This window comes from Oncorhynchus masou, chromosome 25, assembly GCF_036934945.1.
Source record: "Oncorhynchus masou masou isolate Uvic2021 chromosome 25, UVic_Omas_1.1, whole genome shotgun sequence".
NCBI lineage: Eukaryota > Metazoa > Chordata > Actinopteri > Salmoniformes > Salmonidae > Oncorhynchus > Oncorhynchus masou.
Genome location: NC_088236.1, coordinates 1,501,184 through 1,523,072, shown reverse-complemented (window position 1 = coordinate 1,523,072; position 21,889 = coordinate 1,501,184). Strand labels below are relative to the sequence as shown.

The window sequence follows — 21,889 nt, the reverse complement described above, 5'->3', positions numbered from 1 at the left end:
GCCTGATGTGACATGTAGTATAGAAATGGACTACAGCAGGCCTGATGTGACATGTAGTTTAGAAATGGACTACAGCAGGCCTGTTGTGACATGTAGTATAGAAATGGACTAGAGCAGGCCTGATGTGACATGTAGTATATAAATGGACTAGAGCAGGCCTGATGTGACATGTAGTATAGAAATGGACTAGAGCAGGCCTGATGTGACATGTAGTATAGAAATGGACTACAGCAGGCCTGATGTGACATGTAGTATAGAAATGGACTAGAGCAGGCCTGATGTGACATATAGTATATAAATGGACTAGAGCAGGCCTGATGTGACATGTAGTATATAAATGGACTAGAGCAGGCCTGATGTGACATATAGTATATAAATGGACTAGAGCAGGCCTGATGTGACATGTAGTATAGAAATGGACTAGAGCAGGCCTGATGTGACATGTAGTATAGAAATGGACTAGAGCAGGCCTGATGTGACATGTAGTATATAAATGGACTAGAGCAGGCCTGATGTGACATGTAGTATAGAAATGGACTAGAGCAGGCCTGATGTGACATGTAGTATATAAATGGACTAGAGCAGGCCTGATGTGACATGTAGTATAGAAATGGACTAGAGCAGGCCTGATGTGACATGTAGTATATAAATGGACTAGAGCAGGCCTGATGTGACATGTAGTATAGAAATGGACTAGAGCAGGCCTGATGTGACATGTAGTATAGAAATGGACTAGAGCAGGCCTGATGTGACATGTAGTATAGAAATGGACTACAGCAGGCCTGATGTGACATGTAGTTTAGAAATGGACTACAGCAGGCCTGTTGTGACATGTAGTATAGAAATGGACTAGAGCAGGCCTGATGTGACATGTAGTATATAAATGGACTAGAGCAGGCCTGATGTGACATATAGTATATAAATGGACTAGAGCAGGCCTGATGTGACATGTAGTATAGAAATGGACTAGAGCAGGCCTGATGTGACATGTAGTATATAAATGGACTACAGCGGGCCTGATGTGACATGTAGTATAGAAATGGACTAGAGCAGGCCTGATGTGACATGTAGTATAGAAATGGACTAGAGCAGGCCTGATGTGACATGTAGTATATAAATGGACTAGAGCAGGCCTGATGTGACATGTAGTATAGAAATGGACTAGAGCAGGCCTGATGTGACATGTAGTATAGAAATGGACTAGAGCAGGCCTGATGTGACATGTAGTATAGAAATGGACTACAGCAGGCCTGATGTGACATGTAGTATATAAATGGACTAGAGCAGGCCTGATGTGACATGTAGTATAGAAATGGACTAGAGCAGGCCTGATGTGACATGTAGTATATAAATGGACTAGAGCAGGCCTGATGTGACATGTAGTATATAAATGGACTAGAGCAGGCCTGATGTGACATGTAGTATATAAATGGACTAGAGCAGGCCTGATGTGACATGTAGTATAGAAATGGACTAGAGCAGGCCTGATGTGACATGTAGTATATAAATGGACTAGAGCAGGCCTGATGTGACATGTAGTATAGAAATGGACTAGAGCAGGCCTGATGTGACATGTAGTATAGAAATGGACTAGAGCAGGCCTGATGTGACATGTAGTATAGAAATGGACTAGAGCAGGCCTGATGTGACATGTAGTATATAAATGGACTAGAGCAGGCCTGATGTGACATGTAGTATAGAAATGGACTACAGCGGGCCTGATGTGACATGTAGTATAGAAATGGACTAGAGCAGGCCTGATGTGACATGTAGTATATAAATGGACTAGAGCGGGCCTGATGTGACATGTAGTATAGAAATGGACTAGAGCAGGCCTGATGTCCATGTCTCCATTTCTGATTGTGTTTTAAAATAAAGGACATTTTTCTTCAGGCCAGTGATACAACAAGGTTCCATAATGTTATTGAATATAATATTTGCATAGAAAATACTAACTGCATTCGATATCTTTTAGTACAGAAAAAAGTCGTACTTTAAAAAAAGCAAGTTTGGTTATGTACGAAATATTACATTCGCTGTTCTTCGGAGTAGTAGCTTCTTCCTTCAATAGTATTGGGCCAGACTGACTGGCGTCTGTTTGGAAAGGCAAGAGTTTCAACTTTGTCTGAACAACAGTCTGAGTTTGTAAGGCCATCAATGTGTTTATCTGTCCAACAGTCTGAAATATATATCTATATGTTTTACTATGAGGAGAGTTTAAAGAAGAGGCACTAGTAGAATCAGGACAGATGCAGTCACCGTTGTCACAACACCACAGGTGCCCAAAGCAGAGCCACCTGAACCGGCGCTCCTCCCCACGAACTCTGGTTCTGACACCGGGAAGCCCCCATCATCTTCCTCGTAGTCCTCTGACCCGCTGCCGTCCTCCGCCGTCACAGGAGCTTGGAAGCACAGGTTCTTCATGCTAATCTTGACATACTCGCAGATGGTCCTCTCCGTCCCGTCGCACACGCACGAATCCAACAGCTCCGCTTTGGGTATTTTGCGCATGTCTGCAATCACATTCCGACAAGCATTCGTGCAAGTTGCCCCGCTGAAAAGCTTCCCGCAGTAGATTAAATAGTCTCGCATGGCAGAGCTGCACGGCTGGTCTCTTTCACACTGCATCCGGGCCTCGGTGCAGCCCATGTTGCTAGTCCTGGGGAGGCATGGCTCGATGGCCCGCTTGGTGTTCCGGCAGATGGGGTCCGAAGCACAGCTGCAGTCCTCAAGCGCAGGCCCGTTCTTCGTCAGGTTGAGCTGCACCAGAGAGGAGATGCAGTGACTGGGACACCTCTTCCTGTCCCCTCTCAGAACAGCAGCGCATGCCTGCATGTACTGTCCATATGCGTAATGGCACTCAGGCTCTGTCTGACAATTCATGATGGCCTGCCAGCAGATTAACCTGCGGCTGTGGGAGGAGGATGCCACCGATAAGCAGCCCAAAAACAAAAACACACAACCGACAGGCCACACCAACATGCGGGAGCTGTGAGCCAAAGCCTCAAAACTGGCCATTTTAGTGATGGCTGTGACTGAAAGGATACAATTACACCAGCTTCATCCCTACGTATTTCATACTTCCAAAGACTGCACTAGACATAAAATATCAACATTCCAAGATAGGTAGTGTGTAAAGAGCAGAGCAGACTGCTGTACAGATCCCGTTCTGAAGTAGCTTCACTGCTCTGTTTGAAAACTCCGACAAAAGTGGTTGGAAGAAAGTTATCCATAAGTGCCCAAATAAAATGAAAACGAACCGTTTTTGAACAAAAAGCACACAACTGTTGGTTACCCATTGGTTTATTCCATTCCAGTATTTGTAGTGGAACCCCTCTGCTGCCTCAGCTCCTGTGCTTTCCTGATCTCGTCTTCCACTAGCAGCCGCTTCCCGTCCCCTCTGTCCTCTCCGTGGACAGAGCTGAGCGCTCAATGAGTCCGTCCATAGGCTATGAGGAGCTATTACTCCGCAGAGACTGTACGTCCACGAGACAGCGCTAATCACCGGTAATTACGTATGCATAGGAACACAAACAAGTATCAGAGGAAAACAGAAACTCTGCTTCTCCCAAAGTGATCTCTCTCTCTCTCTCTCTCTCTCTTGCTCCGTTTGTCTTTCTCTACCCCCCTCCCCTGTTGGCCCTCGCTGTCGAACTTCAGCAGCTTTCTTTTCTATTGGCCAGCCGCCTGTTGTAAATGTCGTCGGGCTATGGGCGGGACTCTGGGGTGGAGTTTTGGGAACATTGGCTCATTCCTCCTCATTCCCTCTCTCCAAACGATCAACTGCAGAGAGGACAGAGGATCAACGCGTTGAACCAATGAACTTGCTTCGTGCATAATTAACAAGTTATTCTACAGTCACGGATAGGCCGATGCTATAGTATAAGCATAGATAGGAAATCAACATAATAATTGGTGCAAAGTTTTCTTTGTCAAAAAGGAGGGTTGCAGCTGCAGATATGGGATGCTCTGCATAACATAAAACACACACAGAAAACAAACAGATAACAATATATACTGGTGATGTGATGGATTAGTTAGATAACAAGGTCAACGGCAGCTGCGGTAACAGAGCAACACAGCAAAAGCTAAGAAAACAATGCAAAAAGTAAAACATATTTTAACCAAGTTTCAACTACAGTGAGCTATGGGGGACTGAGTCAGTATCAATCTTGGGAACTTCCTGGTCAAGTAAACTAAATGGGCCTATTGCAACGGATATTCCCCAATGTACTAACACAAGATAATCTCTGCTTAAAAGATCAATATGCTTAAAATCACTCGCACAGCTGATCAGCAACCATCACTAACCACTGGGATTTAGATCCTTTACTAGGCTAAAGGGGATTTAGATCCTTTACTAGACTAAAGGGGATTTAGATCCTTTACTAGACTAAAGGGGATTTAGATTATATACTAGACTAATGGGGATTTATATCCTTTACTAGACTAAAGGGGATTTATATCCTTTACTAGACTAAAGGGGATTTATATCATTTCCTAGACTAAAGGGAATTTAGATCCTTTACCAGACTAAAGGGGATTTATATAATTTACTAGACTAAAGGGGATTTAGATTATATACTACACTAAGATTCCAAGAACACAGGATGAGATGTTACTATCCTTTGTGCAAGCACTTCCAAGAGTTAATGAACAGTGAGCGTGGTGAAATTTGGGGAGCGCATCGTCAGTAGTGTACCTTTGGTTCCTAGGGTGTTTCGGCCTTTCACACTATACACCCTCCCCAAAGGCGGCCAGCGACAGGGTGATCAATCCTACGCTGGCGTCCCATTCCTAATTAGTCATAGGAGTTGCCTTGTTGTTGATAGCCAACATCCCATGGGACTATGCATGGCAGGGGCGTCCTCCTCCCTGAGTCAAGCATTGTTGACAGCATACCTCCTGGCCCTCTCACTTCGGGGCCCAGCTGGGGTCTTTCCTCTTCATCCAGAGCCATTGACTGCTGCCTTCTGCCGCCTCTGATACAGCTTTGATTGCCGAACGCTGGCTCTGGCCCTTAATTCCCAGGTCTCTAAGCAGTCTGGTTGTAGATGTTGCCCCAAACCTCTGCAGCCCACCTCCACTGGTCGGACTTCTGTGTTCCAGCCATGATGCCGTGCTTCGGCAGCTAGATCAGCATAGCGCAGATGTTTTCGCTCATAAGCCTCATCTACTGAGTTTTCCCAGGTTACTGTGAGCTCAATGATGAAGACCTTATTGAGTGAATGGGACCAGAGCACCATGTCAGGTCTTAGGGTGGTGGTTGCGATCTCCGGAGGAAACACAAGTTGCCGGCCAATGTCAGCTAGCATTTTCCAGTCGCGGGCCAAGCGCAGCTGGTCTCGCTCTTATGGTGTAGAGCCGCTCTTCGGTGGTTTAGCCCCTTCGCGGACAAAGTTTGTCCGTAAGGAGTGTGATGCTGCTGTGGGTGGTAGGGAGTTGGTGGCAGCTCGCTTGTCCTCCAGGGCGGACGCAAAGTTTTTAAGGACTTGGTTGTGACGCCAAGTGTAGCGTCCTTGGGTGAGGCGCTTGTTTTACACCCTGTGAGAATGTGCCTGAGGTTGGCTGGCATGGAACAGAGGGCACAGTCCGGATCTTCACCATACCATTGGTGAAGATTAACTGGTGTTGGAATGTCGTCATATGTTGCTCTGATTGAAAAGCTCAACCGCCTCGCTTCCATGGCCCACAGATCCTTCCAGCTGATCTTCCTCTTCTCCACACTAAAGGGGATTCAGATCCTATACTAGACTAATGGGGATTTAGATCCAATACTAGACTAATGAGGATTTAGATCCTATACTAGACTAATGGGGATTTAGATCCAATACTAGACTAATGAGGATTTAGATCCTATACTAGACCAATGGGGATTTAGATCCTATACTAGACTAATGAGGATTTAGATCCTATACTAGACTAATGGGGATTTAGATCCTTAATTAGACTAAGGCTGATTTGGATATTTTACTAGACTATCAAGTTAAAGTAGCTATCTTATCTATCTATCTTAGCTTGCATGCCTGCTTGCAAAGTTGGTAGACCTTTTAAAGCAAGCAACAAACTGAATGTACTGAATAAGACTCACATTCCATTCCATCTGTTGCTCAGATTTGAGCAGAGAAGCAGAGAAGCGTATTTAGTTTCTTTAAAAAAAACTCCAGTGAGGAAGTTACAGACAACTCAACTCCTTTATATGCGGAAAATATAGAGTACCTGTCAAAAGTTTAGACACACCTACTCATTCAGGTTTTTTTCTTTATTTTATTATTTTTTACATTGTAGAATAATAGTGAAAACATCAGAGATAACACATATGGATTCATGTAGTAACCAAAAAGTGTTGAACAAATCAACATATATTTTAGATTCTTCAAAGTAGCCACCCTTTCTTTGCCTTGATGACTGCTTTGCACACACTTGATTCCACATGTGTGCCCTCATTTGTGAGCTTCAGCCCTCCTCCTTCCCCTCGGATCGCTCCAAAATAGCCTACCTCATCACGCTGATGTCTGGAAGGACTCTCACCTGGGCTACCTCTGTATGGGAACAGCAGCTGGCCATATGAGCATAGCCTGGAGGGGTTCGTGGGAGAGGTGAGGAAGGTCTTTGATGCCCTGTTCTCTGAAGGAGAAGCTGCCCGGAAGCTAATCCATCTCTGGCAATACGCCAAAACTGTGGCCGACTGGTGGTGGATTTCCGTACATTGGCAGAGGAGAGTGTGTGGAATCCGGAAGCAACATGTTCCGGCACGGCGTCTCAGAGCAGGTAAACTTCTTAAGGTATAGGGGGCAGCATTTTCACTTTTGATTAAATAGCGTGCCCAATTTCAACTTACTGTTACTCATGGCATGAATATAAGATATGCATATTATTAGTAGATTTGGATAGAAAACACTCTGAAGTTTCCAAAACTGTTTGAATCATGTCTGTGAGTATAACAGAACGTATGTAGCAGACAAAACCCAGAGGACTAACCATTCAGAATATGACGGAATTAATCCAACAAAAGCACCATTTGTGATGTTTATGGGACATATTGGAGTGCCAACAAAAGAAGCTCGTCAAAGGTAAGGTATGTTTTATATTTTATTTCTGCGTTTTGTGTAGCGCCTGCAGGGTTGAAATACGCTACTCTCTTTGTTTACTGTTGTGCTATCATCAGATAATAGCATTGTTTGCTTTCGCCGAAAATACTTTTAAAAATCTGACATGTTGGCTGCATTCACAACAAGTGTAGCTTTAATTTAGTATCTTACATGTGTGATTTAATGAAAGTTTGATTTATATATAATTTTATTTGAATTTGCCGCGCTGCAGTTTCCCTGGCTTATGGCCAATGGCCAGTCAGAGCTAGCCAACCGGGACCTTGAGACCACCCTGCGCCTCCTGGTCTCCGCCAACCCCACCACCTGGAGCCAGCAGCGGGTGTGGGTGGAACACGCCCATAACACGCGTCCCTGCTCTGCCACGGGACTATCAACATTTGAGTGTTCCCTGGGGTATCAGCCCCTGCTTTTCCCTGAGCAGGAAGAGGAGGTTGGCACCTTCTGCACAGATGTTTGTCCGCCGCTGTCGTCGTATCTGGAAGAGAGCCCGGTATGCTCTTCTCAAGACCACCTCCAGGTATCGACGACAAGCGGATCGCCATCGGACCCTGGCTTCCCAGAAGGGATCTGGTAGGATAGTCTTAATCGTAGATCATCCAGTTTGTTTTCCAATGATTGTACGTTGGCCAATAATACAGAAGGTAGCGGTGGTTTACTCACTCACCAACAAATTCTCACAAGGCACCGAGACTTCCGCCCACTGTATTTCCGTCTGTTCATCACTTGAATTATGGAGATTTGGGCCTGGTCTCTGGGAAGCAGTATATCCTTCGCATCGGACTCATTAAAGAAAAAAAAATCTTCATCCAGTTCGATGTGAGTAATATCTGTTCTGACATCCAGAAGCTTTTTTCGGTCATGAGAGGCGGTAGCAGCAACATTATGTAGAAAATTAGTTCCAAAAAAAATGAAAAAAGTAACAATTGGTTAGGAGACCCTAACATGGCAGCCACCCCTTCTGGAGCCGTTACTATAACCACAGAAGTCAATTTTCCACATTGATTCAACGTCATCAATAGATTTTTTGTAGTTGAAATGAAGTGGAAACTAAGTTGATTCAACCAGTTTGGGTGGTGTAGAAATCCTATTCTACCTTGCATGAGTTGATGATGAATGAGACAAGAGAGAGAGACGGTGTTTCCCCTTTGAAACTAATCTGTTTTGCATCCTGGATCACACAGTCAGTAGGTTTCCATTGACCCAGGTCTATTTGTCCAACTGTGTGACATGCTCTAAAGATTTACAACATTTTGATCTGTTGATCTGGGGGGGGGTTATTTTCTCCAACTTTCTTTATTCAGGCAAATTATGGAAACTGTGTTTTTCAAATAAATGATGATTAACAAATAATTTTAAAGGTACACGGGGTAGTGATGTCACCACATAGCTATAAGGCTCCACTTCACATTACATTTTGTCACCTATAAAATAAAATAAAATGTTTCTTTGCAGGACAAGGATTGTCCGGACTTTCCACAATGCATGAATTGCTTTTCTTTTCTTGATTGGCTGGATGCAAGTTTCACCATCCAATTATTTCAGACCTACAGGAGGGTTCACCAGGCCAGACCTACAGGAGGGTTCACCATGCCAGACCTACAGGAGGGTTCACCATGCCAGACCTACAGGAGGGTTCACCAGGCCAGACCTACAGGAGGGTTCACCATGCCAGACCTACAGGAGGGTTCACCATGCCAGACCTACAGGAGGGTTCACCATGCCAGACCTACAGGAGGGTTCACCAGGCCAGACCTACAGGAGGGTTCACCATGCCAGACCTACAGGAGGGTTCACCAGGCCAGACCTACAGGAGGGTTCACCAGGCCAGACCTACAGTAGGGTTCACCATGCCAGACCTACAGGAGGGTTCACCATGCCAGACCTACAGGAGGGTTCACCAGGCCAGACCTACAGGAGGGTTCACCATGCCAGACCTACAGTAGGGTTCACCATGCCAGACCTACAGGAGGGTTCACCATGCCAGACCTACAGGAGGGGTCACCATGCCAGACCTACAGGAGGGTTCACCATGCCAGACCTACAGGAGGGTTCACCATGCCAGACCTACAGGAGGGTTCACCATGCCAGACCTACAGGAGGGTTCACCATGCCAGACCTACAGGAGGGTTCACCATGCCAGACCTACAGGAGGGTTCACCATGCCAGACCTACAGGAGGGTTCACCATGCCAGACCTACAGGAGGGTTCACCATGCCAGACCTACAGGACGGTTCACCATGCCAGACCTACAGGAGGATTCACCAGGCCAGACCTACAGGAGGGTTCACCATGCCAGACCTACAGGAGGGTTCACCATGCCAGACCTACAGGAGGGTTCACCAGGCCAGACCTACAGGAGGGTTCACCAGGCCAGACCTACAGGAGGGTTCACCATGCCAGACCTACAGGAGGGTTCACCATGCCAGACCTACAGGAGGGTTCACCAGGCCAGACCTACAGGAGGGTTCACCAGGCCAGACCTACAGGAGGGTTCACCAGGCCAGACCTACAGTAGGGTTCACCAGACCGTGGTGATACGTTGACACATGAGAATTGTGGAAACATTCTTGCTTTCTATCCTTCTGTCTTCTGCAACCTGAGATACAGATAGGTGTGTGTATAGGTATAGGCTCTCCCCAATGATTCATATTTGACTAAATTCATAGTAGAAACACACAGTGTGTATAGGTATAGGCTCTCCCCAATTTATTAATACACAATTTGATGAAATGGATAGTAGAAACACTTCGTTTTTGTTCAACAACAGGTTTTTCTGATATTATTTTTTTGCGGGGGGTGTGACATCATTATGTTTAGCTGTTTTTTTATCAACACCAGATTGTTAAATGGAAACGTACCGTCGCTACGGTCACATCTGTTTTCTATGAAAACTTTCTAAATGTCGACAAAACAAATCACGGGACAAGTCAATGGAAACATAGCAACTATCGGTCTCCTAAATGGGACCATAGGGTTAAAAATAATGACCAAAGTTAAAATGTATTTTTCTTTACATAGAGGCTCGTTTGGGACACTAATATGAATCATCATAACCAACCCAGATCAAAGGTGCAGGGGTGTAAAACAACAACAGCACTACAAATCACTACAGGCATGAAGACTCAAGGAGAGGACAGAGAGGAGAGAGAGGAGAAAGAGGACAGAGAGGAGAGAGAGGACAGAGAGGAGAGAGGGGAGAGAGAGGAGAGAGAGGAGAGAGTGGACAGAGAGGAGAGAGAGGAGAGAGAGGACAGAGAGGACAGAGAGAAGAGAGAGAAGAGAGAGGAGAGAGAGGACAGAGAGGAGAGAGAGGACAGAGAGGAGAGAGAGGACAGAGAGGAGAAAGAGGAGAGAGAGGAGAGAGAGGACAGAGAGGAGAGAGAGGAGAGGAGAGAGAAGAGAAAGAGGACAGAGAGGAGAGAGAGGACAGAGAGGAGAGAGAGGACAGAGAGGACAGAGAGGAGAGAGAGGAGAGAGAGGACAGAGAGGAGAGAGAAGAGAAAGAGGACAGAGAGGAGAGAGAGGACAGAGAGGACAGAGAGGAGAGAGAGGAGAGAGAGGACAGAGAGGACAGAGAGGAGAGAGAGGACAGAGAGGAGAGAGAGGAGAGAGAGGACAGAGAGGAGAAAGAGAGGTATTTTCTTACTGCCTCTGATCTTGTAGGTTTTTCTTGTGATTACTTATATGTGGTTATTTTTGTACCTAAATGACTAATGTACACATTTAATAAGAGAGGGGAAGAAGAAAATGGAGGAGAGGAGAGGGAGAAGACAGGTAGAAGGGAAGGGGTAGAGAAGAAGAGAGGGAGAAGACAGGTAGAAGGGGAAGGGGTAGAGGAGAGGGAGAAGACAGGTAGAGGGGAAGGGGTAGAGGAGAGGAGAGGGAAAAGACAGGTAGAGGGAAAGGCGTAGAGGAGAGGGAGAAGACAGGTAGAGGGGAAGGGGTAGAGGAGAGGAGAGGGAGAAGAAAGGTAGAGGGGAAGGGGTAGAGGAGATGAGAGGGAGAAGACAGGTAGAAGGGAAGGGGTAGAGGAGAGGGAGAAGACAGGTAGAGAGGAAGGGGTAGAGGAGAGGAGAGGGAGAAGAAAGGTAGAGGGGAAGGGGTAGAGGAGAGGAGAGGGAGAAGACAGGTAGAGGGGAAGGGGTAGAGGAGAGGGAGAAGACAGGTAGAGGGGAAGGGGTAGAGGAGAGGAGAGGGAGAAGACAGGTAGAGGGGAAGGGGTAGAGGAGAGGGAGAAGACAGGTAGAGGGGAAGGGGTAGAGGAGAGGGAGAAGACAGGTAGAGGGGAAGGGGTAGAGGAGAAGAGAGGGAGAAAACAGGTAGAAGGGAAAGGGTAGAGGAGAGGGAGAAGACAGGTAGAGGGGAAGGGGTAGAGGAGAGGAAAGGGAGAAGACAGGTAGAGGGTGAAGGGGTAGAGGAGAGGAGAGGGAGAAAACAGGTAGAGGGGAGCACAGTACAAAGGGTGTTTTGTGTTTGAGACAGCAGAACAGCTGATTTCTGGAATGTAACTTGAGCAGTGAGAATCTCTCTCCCTCAGTTCCCTTAGTGTCACAACACAACAATGCTCTCAATGTCAGTTGTGAATGGGCAGAGCTGGAGCAGGTTGCTGGCTGGCCAGAGGCTGGATGCAGACTGGGGGATTGTCTTAGGTTCTATCTTCCTAGAGGCTGGCCGCAGGCTGGGGATGGTCTTAGGTTCTATCTGCCTAGAGGCTGGCCGCAGGTCTTAGGTTCTATCTGCCTAGAGGCTGGCCGCAGGCTGGGGGATGGTCTTAGGTTCTATCTGCCTAGAGGCTGGCCGCAGACTGGGGGATTGTCTTAGGTTCTATCTGCCTAGAGGCTGGCCGCAGGCTGGGGGTGGTCTTAGGTTCTATCTGCCTAGAGGCTGGCCGCAGGCTGGGGATGGTCTTAGGTTCTATCTGCCTAGAGGCTGGCCGCAGGCTGGGGATGGTCTTAGGTTCTATCTGCCTAGAGGCTGGCCGCAGGCTGGGGATGGTCTTAGGTTCTATCTGCCTAGAGGCTGGCCGCAGGCTGGGGGATTGTCTTAGGTTCTATCTGCCTAGAGGCTGGCCGCAGGCTGGGGATGGTCTTAGGTTCTATCTGCCTAGAGGCTGGCCGCAGGCTGGGGGATGGTCTTAGGTTCTATCTGCCTAGAGGCTGGCCGCAGGCTGGGGGATGGTCTTAGGTTCTAGCTGCCGAGAGGCTGGCCGCAGGCTGGGGATGGTCTTAGGTTCTATCTGCCTAGAGGCTGGCCGCAGGCTGGGGATGGTCTTAGGTTCTATCTGCCTAGAGGCTGGCCGCAGGCTGGGGGATTGTCTTAGGTTCTATCTGCCTAGAGGCTGGCCGCAGGCTGGGGATGGTCTTAGGTTCTATCTGCCTAGAGGCTGGCCGCAGGCTGGGGGATGGTCTTAGGTTCTATCTGCCTAGAGGCTGGCCGCAGGCTGGGGGATGGTCTTAGGTTCTAGCTGCCGAGAGGCTGGCCGCAGGTTGGGGGATTGTCTTAGGTGCTGGTTGACTAGTGTAAATTCAACTGTAAATTCGGTGTTCCTCAAGGTTCACTATTGTTTTCACTATATATTTTACCTCTTGGGGATGTCATTTGAAAACATAATGTTAACTTTCACTGCTATGTGGATGACACATCGCTGTACATTTCAATGATACATGGTGAAGCCCCAAAATTCCTCGCTAGAAGCCTGTGTTTCAGACATAAGGAAGTGGATAGCTGCAAATGTTTTACTTTTAAACTCGGACAAAACAGAGATGCTTGTTCTAGGTCCCAAGAAACAAAGAGATCTTCTGTTGAATCTGACAATCAATCTTAATGTTTGTACGGTCGTCTCAAATAAAACTGTGAAGGACCTTGGCGTTACTCTGGACCCTGATCTCTCTTTTGAAGAACATATCAAGACCATTTCAAGGACAGCTTTTTTCATCTACATAACATTGCAAAATTCTGAAACTTTCTGTCCAAAAATGATGCAGAAAAATGAATCCATGCTTTTGTCACTTCTAGGTAAAACTACTGCAATGCTCTACTTTCCGGCTACCCGGATAAAGCACTAAATAAACTTCAGTTAGTGCTAAATATGGCTGCTAGAATCCTGACTACAACCAAAACATTTCATCATATTACTCCAGTGCTAGCCTCCCTACACTGGCTTCCTGTCAAAGCAAGGGCTGATTTCAAGGTTTTACTGCTAACCTACAAAACATTACATGGGCTTGCTCCTACCTATCTCTCTGATTTGGTCCTGCCGTACATACCTACACGTACGCTACGGTCACAAGACGCAGGCCCCCTAATTGTCCCTAGAATTTCTAAGCAAACAGCTGGAGGCAGGGCTTTCTCCTATAGAGCTCCACTTTTATGGAATGGTCTGCCGACCCATGTGAGAGACGCAAACTCGGTCTCAACCTTTAAGTCTTTACTGAAGACTCATCTCTTCAGTGGGTCATATGATTGAGTGTAGTCTGGCTCTGGAGCAACTTGCTGTCTCTGCCTGGCCGGTTCCCCTCTTTCCACTGGGATTCACTGCCTCTAACCCTATTACAGGGGCTGAGTCACTGGCTTACTGGGGCTCTTTCATACCGTCCCTGGGAGGGGTGCATCACTTGAGTGGGTTGACTCACTGATGTGATCTTCCTGTCTGGGTTGGCACCGCCCCTTGGGTTGTGCCGTGGCGGAGATCTTTGTGGGCTATGCTCGGCCTTGTCTCAGGATGGTAAGTTGGTGGTTGAAGATATCCCCTCTAGTGGTGTGGGGGCTGTGCTTTGGCAAAGTGGGTGGGGTTATATCCTTCCTGTTTGGCCCTGTCCTGGGGTGTCATCGGATGGGGCCACAGTGTCTCCTGACCCCTCCTGTCTCAGCCTCCAGTATTTATGCTGCAGTAGTTTATGTGTCGGGGGCTAGGGGCAGTTTGTTATTTCTGGAGTACTTCTCCTGTCTTATCTGGTGTCCTGTGTGAATTTAATTATGATATCTCTAATTTTCTCTGTCTCTCTCTCTCTCCTCTCGGTGGACCTGAGCCCTAGGACCATGCCTCAGGACTACCTGACATGATGACTCCTTGCTGTCCCCAGTCCACCTGGCCGTGCTGCTGCTCCAGTTTCAACTGTTCTGCCTGTGATTATTATTATTTGACCATACTGGTCATTTATGAACATTTGAACATCTTGGCAATGTTCTGTTATAATCTCCACCCGGCACAGCCAGAAGAGGACTGGCAGCCCCACATAGCCTGGTTCCTCTCTAGGTTTCTTCCTAGGTTTTGGCCTTTCTATGGAGTTTTTCCTAGCCACCGTGCTTCTACACCTGCATTGCTTGCTGTTTGGAGTTTTAGGCTGGGTTTCTTTACAGCACTTTGAGATATCAGCTGATGTACGAAGGGCTTTATGAATACATTTGATTTGATTTGATTTGCTGGCTGCAGGCTGGGGGATGGTCTTAGGTTCTCGCTGTCCAGAGGCTGGCTGGGGCATGGTCTTAGGTTCTAGCTGCCTAGGGACAGGCTGGGGCATGGTCTTAGGTTCTAGCTGCCTAGGGACAGGCTGGGGGATGGTCTTAGGTTCTAGCTGGCTAGGGGCAGGCTGGGGGATGGTCTTAGGTTCTAGCTGGCTAGGGGCTGGCTGCAGGCTGGGGGATGGTCTTAGGTTCTAGCTGACTAGGGGCAGGCTGCAGGCTGGGGCATGGTCTTAAGTTCTAGCTGTCCAGAGGCTGGCTGCAGGCTGGGACATGGTCTTAGGTTCTTGCTGGCTAGGGGCTGGCTGCAGGCTGGGGCATGGTCTTAGGTTCTAGCTGGCTAGGGACTGGCTGCTGGCTGGGGCATGGCCTTCGGTTCTAGCTGTCCAGAGGCTGGCTGGGGGATGGTCTTAGGTTCTAGCTGTCCAGAGGCTGGCTGCAGGCTGGGACATGGTCTTAGGTTCTTGCTGGCTAGGGGCTGGCTGCAGGCTGGGGCATGGTCTTAGGTTCTAGCTGGCTAGGGACTGGCTGCTGGCTGGGGCATGGCCTTCGGTTCTAGCTGTCCATAGGCTGGCTGGGGGATGGTCTTAGGTTCTAGCTGTCCAGAGGCTGGCTGCAGGCTGGGGGATGGTCTCGGGTTCGAGCTGCCTAGGGGCTGGCTGGGGGATGGTCTTAGGTTCTAGCTGGCTAGAGGCTGGCTGCAGGCTGGGTCATGGTCTTAGGTTCTAGCTGCCTAGGGGCTGGCTGGGGGATGGTCTTAGGTTCTAGCCGTCCAGAGGCTGGCTGCAGGCTGGGGCATGGTCTTAGGTTCTAGCTGGCTAGGGGCTCCAGGCTGGGGGATGGTCTTAGGTTCTAGCTGGCTAGGGGGTCCAGGCTGGGGCATGGTCTTAGGTTCTAGCTGGCTAGGGGCTACAGGTTGGGGGATGGTCTTAGGTTCTAGCTGGCTAGGGGCTACAGGTTGGGGGATGGTCTTAGGTTCTAGCTGGCTAGGGGCTACAGGTTGGGGGATGGTCTTAGGTTCTAGCTGGCTAGGGGCTACAGGTTGGGGGATGGTCTTAGGTTCTAGCTGGCTAGGGGCTACAGGTTGGGGGATGGTCTTAGGTTCTAGCTGGCTAGGGGCTACAGGTTGGGGGATGGTCTTAGGTTCTAGCTGGCTAGGGGCTACAGTTTGGGGGATGGTCTTAGGTTCTAGCTGGCTAGGGGCTACAGGTTGGGGGATGGTCTTAGGTTCTAGCTGGCTAGGGGCTACAGGTTGGGGGATGGTCTTAGGTTCTAGCTGGCTAGGGGCTACAGGTTGGGGGATGGTCTTAGGTTCTAGCTGGCTAGGGGCTACAGGTTGGGGGATGGTCTTAGGTTCTAGCTGGCTAGGGGCTACAGGTTGGGGGATGGTCTTAGGTTCTAGCTGGCTAGGGGCTACAGATTGGGGGATGGTCTTAGGTTCTAGCTGGCTAGGGGCTACAGGTTGGGGGATGGTCTTAGGTTCTAGCTGGCTAGGGGCTACAGGTTGGGGGATGGTCTTAGGTTCTAGCTGGCTAGGGGCTACAGGTTGGGGGATGGTCTTAGGTTCTAGCTGGCTAGGGGCTACAGGTTGGGGGATGGTCTTAGGTTCTAGCTGGCTAGGGGCTACAGGTTGGGGGATGGTCTTAGGTTCTAGCTGGCTAGGGGCTACAGGTTGGGGGATGGTCTTAGGTTCTAGCTGGCTAGGGGCTACAGGTTGGGGGATGGTCTTAGGTTCTAGCTGGCTAGGGGCTACAGGTTGGGGGATGGTCTTAGGTTCTAGCTGGCTAGGGGCTACAGGTTGGGGGATGGTCTTAGGTTCTAGCTGGCTAGGGGCTACAGGTTGGGGGATGGTCTTAGGTTCTAGCTGGCTAGGGGCTACAGGTTGGGGGATGGTCTTAGGTTCTAGCTGGCTAGGGGCTACAGGTTGGGGGATGGTCTTAGGTTCTAGCTGGCTAGGGGCTACAGGTTGGGGGATGGTCTTAGGTTCTAGCTGGCTAGGGGCTACAGGTTGGGGGATGGTCTTAGGTTCTAGCTGGCTAGGGGCTACAGGTTGGGGGATGGTCTTAGGTTCTAGCTGGCTAGGGGCTACAGGTTGGGGGATGGTCTTAGGTTCTAGCTGGCTAGGGGCTACAGGTTGGGGGATGGTCTTAGGTTCTAGCTGGCTAGGGGCTACAGGTTGGGGGATGGTCTTAGGTTCTAGCTGGCTAGGGGCTACAGGTTGGGGGATGGTCTTAGGTTCTAGCTGGCTAGGGGCTACAGGTTGGGGGATGGTCTTAGGTTCTAGCTGGCTAGGGGCTACAGGTTGGGGGATGGTCTTAGGTTCTAGCTGGCTAGGGGCTACAGGTTGGGGGATGGTCTTAGGTTCTAGCTGGCTAGGGGCTACAGGTTGGGGGTGTTGGCTGACAGACGGCTGGGGAGCTGATGGATGAAATATGGGAACTCAATCCCCCTATAGCCATTAGAGCCTCTCTACCCCCATAGAGCCTCTCTACCCCCATTAGATTAGAGCCTCTCTACCCCCATAGAGCCTCTCTACCCCCATTAGAGCCTCTCTACCCCCATAGAGCCTCTCTACCCCCATAGAGCCTCTCTACCCCCATAGAGCCTTTCTACCCCCATTGAGCCTCTCTACCCCCATTAGAGCCTCTCTACCCCCATTAGAGCCTCTCTACCCCCATTAGAGCCTCTCTACCCCCATAGAACCTCTCTACCCCCATAGAGCCTCTCTACCCCCATAGAGCCTCTCTACCCCCATAGAGCCTCTCTACCCCCATTAGAGCCTCTCTACCCCCATAGAAACACGACATGGGTTTCAACAAGACTCCTTTCACTGGATACCTCTTGTGTTGTCTCTGTGGTTCCAGATACATTAGGGAAGTTGTTGTTGTGAAATACCACTGATAATAGTAGGACTACTTTACAGATGATGACACAAACCTGGATAAATGTTGCTGATTGAGCTTTGTTCAAAGAACTCTCTTCAGTTGAGTGGTCTGGTTAATCTGGTCAGAACAATCTGAGGTATAGGAATAGATTCTCTCTCTCTATCTTTCTCTCAACATAACAAGCTTCCTAACATCCTGAAACACTTACACAACGCTTACACAACACTTACAGAAAGAACAGAAACTAATTCAGAGAGCCTAAACTATTTTCCCTGGCAGTTGGTAGCACTATCAGCTAGTACCAGATGTGTGTGTGTGTGTGTGTTGTGACTTTGATGCTGCAGTTACAGTAAGTGTGCAATTAGGATACGGTAACAAGCATGGGAGAGGTACACACACACACACACACACACACACACACACACACACACACACACACACACACACACACACACACACACACACACACACACACACACACACACACACACACACACACACACACACACACACACACACACACACACACACACACACAGAGAGAGAAGACCTGATAGAATGATAGAGAAGAATGATACCATTACTTAACATTAATAATGGTTTTGATGTCATTATTAAACATTATTACGGACTGGCTTTGTAATAATACGTGCCATTCAGCAGACACTTTTAACCAATGAGGGATGTGGATTCTCTTACTCTCCTTTGAACTGACTGTTGTCCAAAACCTTCAACTGAAGCTCTGAATGTGAAAACCAGGAGAGAATCCTGACGAAAAGTCATTATTTTATGAGCGGGGGAGTGGGGCTCTACAGTGTGTGTGTGTGTGTGTGTGTGTGTGTGGGTGTGGGTGTGTGGGTGTGGGTGTGGGTGTGGGTGTGTGTGTGTGTGTGTGTGTGCAGCATAGTCTGTAAAAAGGAAATATCAAACAATAGGAAATGAGTGGACACCCCAATAAAACAATCTGATAGAATGAGTGATATTTCTAATAGAATCCTATAGGATGATTGTATCATCTCAGAAACCTATTGAAATCCTATTGGACAACGTTTTTTCCTATTAAAAATCTGAAGAAATCCAATTGGATCATATAGTATTCTTGCAATCCTATAGGATGTTGTGTCACCTATATCATAATCCCATTATTTATTTATTTTTTATTTTACCTTTATTTAACTAGGCAAGTCAGTTAAGAACAAATTCTTATTTTCAATGACGGCCTAGGAACAGTGGGTTAACTGCCTGTTCAGGGGCAGAACGACAGATTTGTACCTTGTCAGCTCGGGGGTTTGAGCTTGCAACCTTCCGGTCACTAGTCCAACGCTCTAACCACTAGGCTACCCTGCCACCCTGAACCCCCCCATTGAATTTTAATTAATTTTCTTAATTAACCCATTAAAATTATAATTTTATATAATTTGTTCCAGTACAGTATTTATTTTGTTCAGGAGTGATTCAAGGCTGTACGTTAATTTGAGGTATTTCAAGTTGAATATTGTACAGGATACACATGGTACACACCATCCAACCGACAGTAAGTATGACCACCAGTACAGTACATCTTTTAAAACAAAACACAGTTGAGTTGTTTGATTTGATTCTTATTCATGCAACTTATTGCCTTTGAATTAGACATTACAATATGAAATACAATACTATATACAATGTTAGAATAACACATGATTTGGGGGGGGGGGGGGGGGTTCCTATTAGAATTCATTGCATCTTTACATTGCTTATATGCAACAGTAAAAAGTAGAAGGAAAATATATGTTTAGGTCCAGTAACACAAACATATGAGAATGTTAATTTAATGTATAAAGTCAGCTATGCATACAAATAAGAGAATGATATGTCTGAATTGCTTGACCTTTTCTTACTTGTATAGTCATATTGATATATATTACTGCACGGGTGGACATAGAAACACTGCACCTGCGATAACATCTGCAGAAGTGTGTACGTGACCACTAAACGTTGATTTGAGGATGTTCCTTTACTCTCTTTAATATGTTGGGAAAGGAAAATAAAAACCCCATTCCCCTAACTCCTCCCAGCCCAGGGTTGTATCACCGCCTCTCCCTCCCCCCAGAGCTGCCCCCCACCCTCCCTCCCTCCATCTCTAGAAGCTGCTCCCTACTCATCTTCCCTATCTCCATCTCTAGAAGCTGCTCCCTACTCATCTTCCCTATCTCCATCTCTAGAAGCTGCTCCCTACTCATCTTCCCTATCTCCATCTCTAGAAGCTGCTCCCTACTCATCTTCCCTATCTCCATCTCTAGAAGCTGCTCACAACTCATCTTCACTCTCCATCTCTAGAAGCTGCCCCCCACCCTCCCTCCCTCCATCTCTAGAAGCTGCACCCTACTCATCTTCCCTATCTCCATCTCTAGAAGCTGCTCCCTACTCATCTTCCCTATCTCCATCTCTAGAAGCTGCTCCCTACTCATCTTCCCTATCTCCATCTCTAGAAGCTGCTCCCTACTCATCTTCCCTCCCTCCATCTCTAGAAGCTGCTCCCTACTCATCTTCCCTATCTCCATCTCTAGAAGCTGCTCCCTACTCATCTTCCCTATCTCCATCTCTAGAAGCTGCTCCCAACTCATCTTCACTATCTCCATCTCTAGAAGCTGCTCCCCACTCATCTTCACTATCTCCATCTCTAGAAGCTGCACCCTACGCATCTTCACTATCTCCATCTCTAGAAGCTGCTCCCTACTCATCTTCCCTATCTCCATCTCTAGAAGCTGCTCCCTACTCATCTTCCCTATCTCCATCTCTAGAAGCTGCTCCCTACTCATCTTCCCTATCTCCATCTCTAGAAGCTGCTCCCTACTCATCTTCACTATCTCCATCTCTAGAAGCTGCTCCCTACTCATCTTCACTATCTCCATCTCTAGAAGCTGCTCCCTACTCATCTTCCCTATCTCCATCTCTAGAAGCTGCTCCCTACTCTTCACTATCTCCATCTCTAGAAGCTGCTCCCCACTCATCTTCCCTATCTCCATCTCTAGAAGCTGCTCCCTACTCATCTTCACTATCTCCATCTCTAGAAGCTGCTCCCTACTCATCTTCACTATCTCCATCTCTAGAAGCTGCTCCCTACTCATCTTCCCTATCTCCATCTCTAGAAGCTGCTCCCTACTCATCTTCCCTATCTCCATCTCTAGAAGCTGCTCCCTACTCATCTTCACTATCTCCATCTCTAGAAGCTGCTCCCCACTCATCTTCCCTATCTCCATCTCTAGAAGCTGCTCCCTACTCATCTTCACTATCTCCATCTCTAGAAGCTGCTCCCCACTCATCTTCACTATCTCCATCTCTAGAAGCTGCACCCTACTCATCTTCACTATCTCCATCTCTAGAAGCTGCTCCCTACTCATCTTCACTATCTCCATCTCTAGAAGCTGCTCCCTACTCATCTTCCCTATCTCCATCTCTAGAAGCTGCTCCCTACTCATCTTCCCTATCTCCATCTCTAGAAGCTGCTCCCTACTCATCTTCCCTATCTCCATCTCTAGAAGCTGCTCCCTACTCATCTTCCCTATCTCCATCTCTAGAAGCTGCTCCCTGCTCATCTCCCTATCTCCATCTCTAGAAGCTGCTCCCTGCTCATCTTCCCTATCTCCATCTCTAGAAGCTGCTCCCTGCTCATCTCCCTATCTCCATCTCTAGAAGCTGCTCCCTACTCATCTTCCCTATCTCCATCTCTAGAAGCTGCTCCCTACTCATCTTCCCTATCTCCATCTCTAGAAGCTGCTCCCTACTCATCTTCCCTATCTCCATCTCTAGAAGCTGCTCCCTACTCATCTTCACTATCTCCATCTCTAGAAGCTGCTCCCCACTCATCTTCCCTATCTCCATCTCTAGAAGCTGCTCCCTACTCATCTTCACTATCTCCATCTCTAGAAGCTGCTCCCTACTCATCTTCCCTATCTCCATCTCTAGAAGCTGCTCCCTACTCATCTTCCCTATCTCCATCTCTAGAAGCTGCTCCCTACTCATCTTCACTATCTCCATCTCTAGAAGCTGCTCCCCACTCATCTTCCCTATCTCCATCTCTAGAAGCTGCTCCCTACTCATCTTCACTATCTCCATCTCTAGAAGCTGCTCCCCACTCATCTTCACTATCTCCATCTCTAGAAGCTGCACCCTACTCATCTTCACTATCTCCATCTCTAGAAGCTGCTCCCTACTCATCTTCCCTATCTCCATCTCTAGAAGCTGCTCCCTACTCATATTCACTATCTCCATCTCTAGAAGCTGCTCCCTACTCATCTTCCCTATCTCCATCTCTAGAAGCTGCTCCCTACTCATCTTCCCTATCTCCATCTCTAGAAGCTGCTCCCTGCTCATCTCCCTATCTCCATCTCTAGAAGCTGCTCCCTGCTCATCTTCCCTATCTCCATCTCTAGAAGCTGCTCCCTGCTC

General features: G+C 47.9%; 2 protein-coding genes across 2 annotated transcripts; both read right to left on the bottom strand.

Annotated features, from left to right (window-relative positions):
* Window positions 1-1,557: 1,557 nt before the first annotated feature.
* gas1a (growth arrest-specific 1a) lies at window positions 1,558-3,633 on the bottom strand. The gene has a single exon (XM_064936349.1). The coding sequence runs from the start codon at window positions 3,016-3,018 to the stop codon at window positions 2,218-2,220; it is 801 nt and encodes a 266-aa protein (XP_064792421.1). The 5' UTR covers window positions 3,019-3,633; the 3' UTR covers window positions 1,558-2,217.
* An 8,265-nt stretch (window positions 3,634-11,898) lies between these two features.
* LOC135514440 (uncharacterized) lies at window positions 11,899-20,220 on the bottom strand. Its single transcript, XM_064937942.1, has 4 exons — window positions 19,983-20,220; window positions 15,343-16,991; window positions 14,536-14,740; window positions 11,899-12,131 (listed from the first exon to the last, which is right to left on the bottom strand). The coding sequence occupies exons 1-4, from the start codon at window positions 20,218-20,220 to the stop codon at window positions 11,899-11,901; spliced, it is 2,325 nt and encodes a 774-aa protein (XP_064794014.1).
* Window positions 20,221-21,889: the final 1,669 nt, after the last annotated feature.

Bases quoted from the DNA above. Each gene is read 5' to 3' on its own strand.
- gas1a (XM_064936349.1), bottom strand. From the start codon at position 3,018: ATGGCCAGTTTTGAGGCTTTGGCTCACAGCTCCCGCATGTTGGTGTGG.
- LOC135514440 (XM_064937942.1), bottom strand. From the start codon at position 20,220: ATGAGTAGGGAGCAGCTTCTAGAGATGGAGATAGGGAAGATGAGTAGG. The intron at 16,992-19,982 runs GTAGGGAGCAGC...TTCATCCATCAG, and splicing joins GATGGAGATAGGGAAGATGA to CTCCCCAGCCGTCTGTCAGC. The intron at 14,741-15,342 runs GCTAGAACCTAA...CCCAGCCTGCAG, and splicing joins CTGCAGCCAGCCTCTGGACG to CCAGCCCCTAGCCAGCTAGA.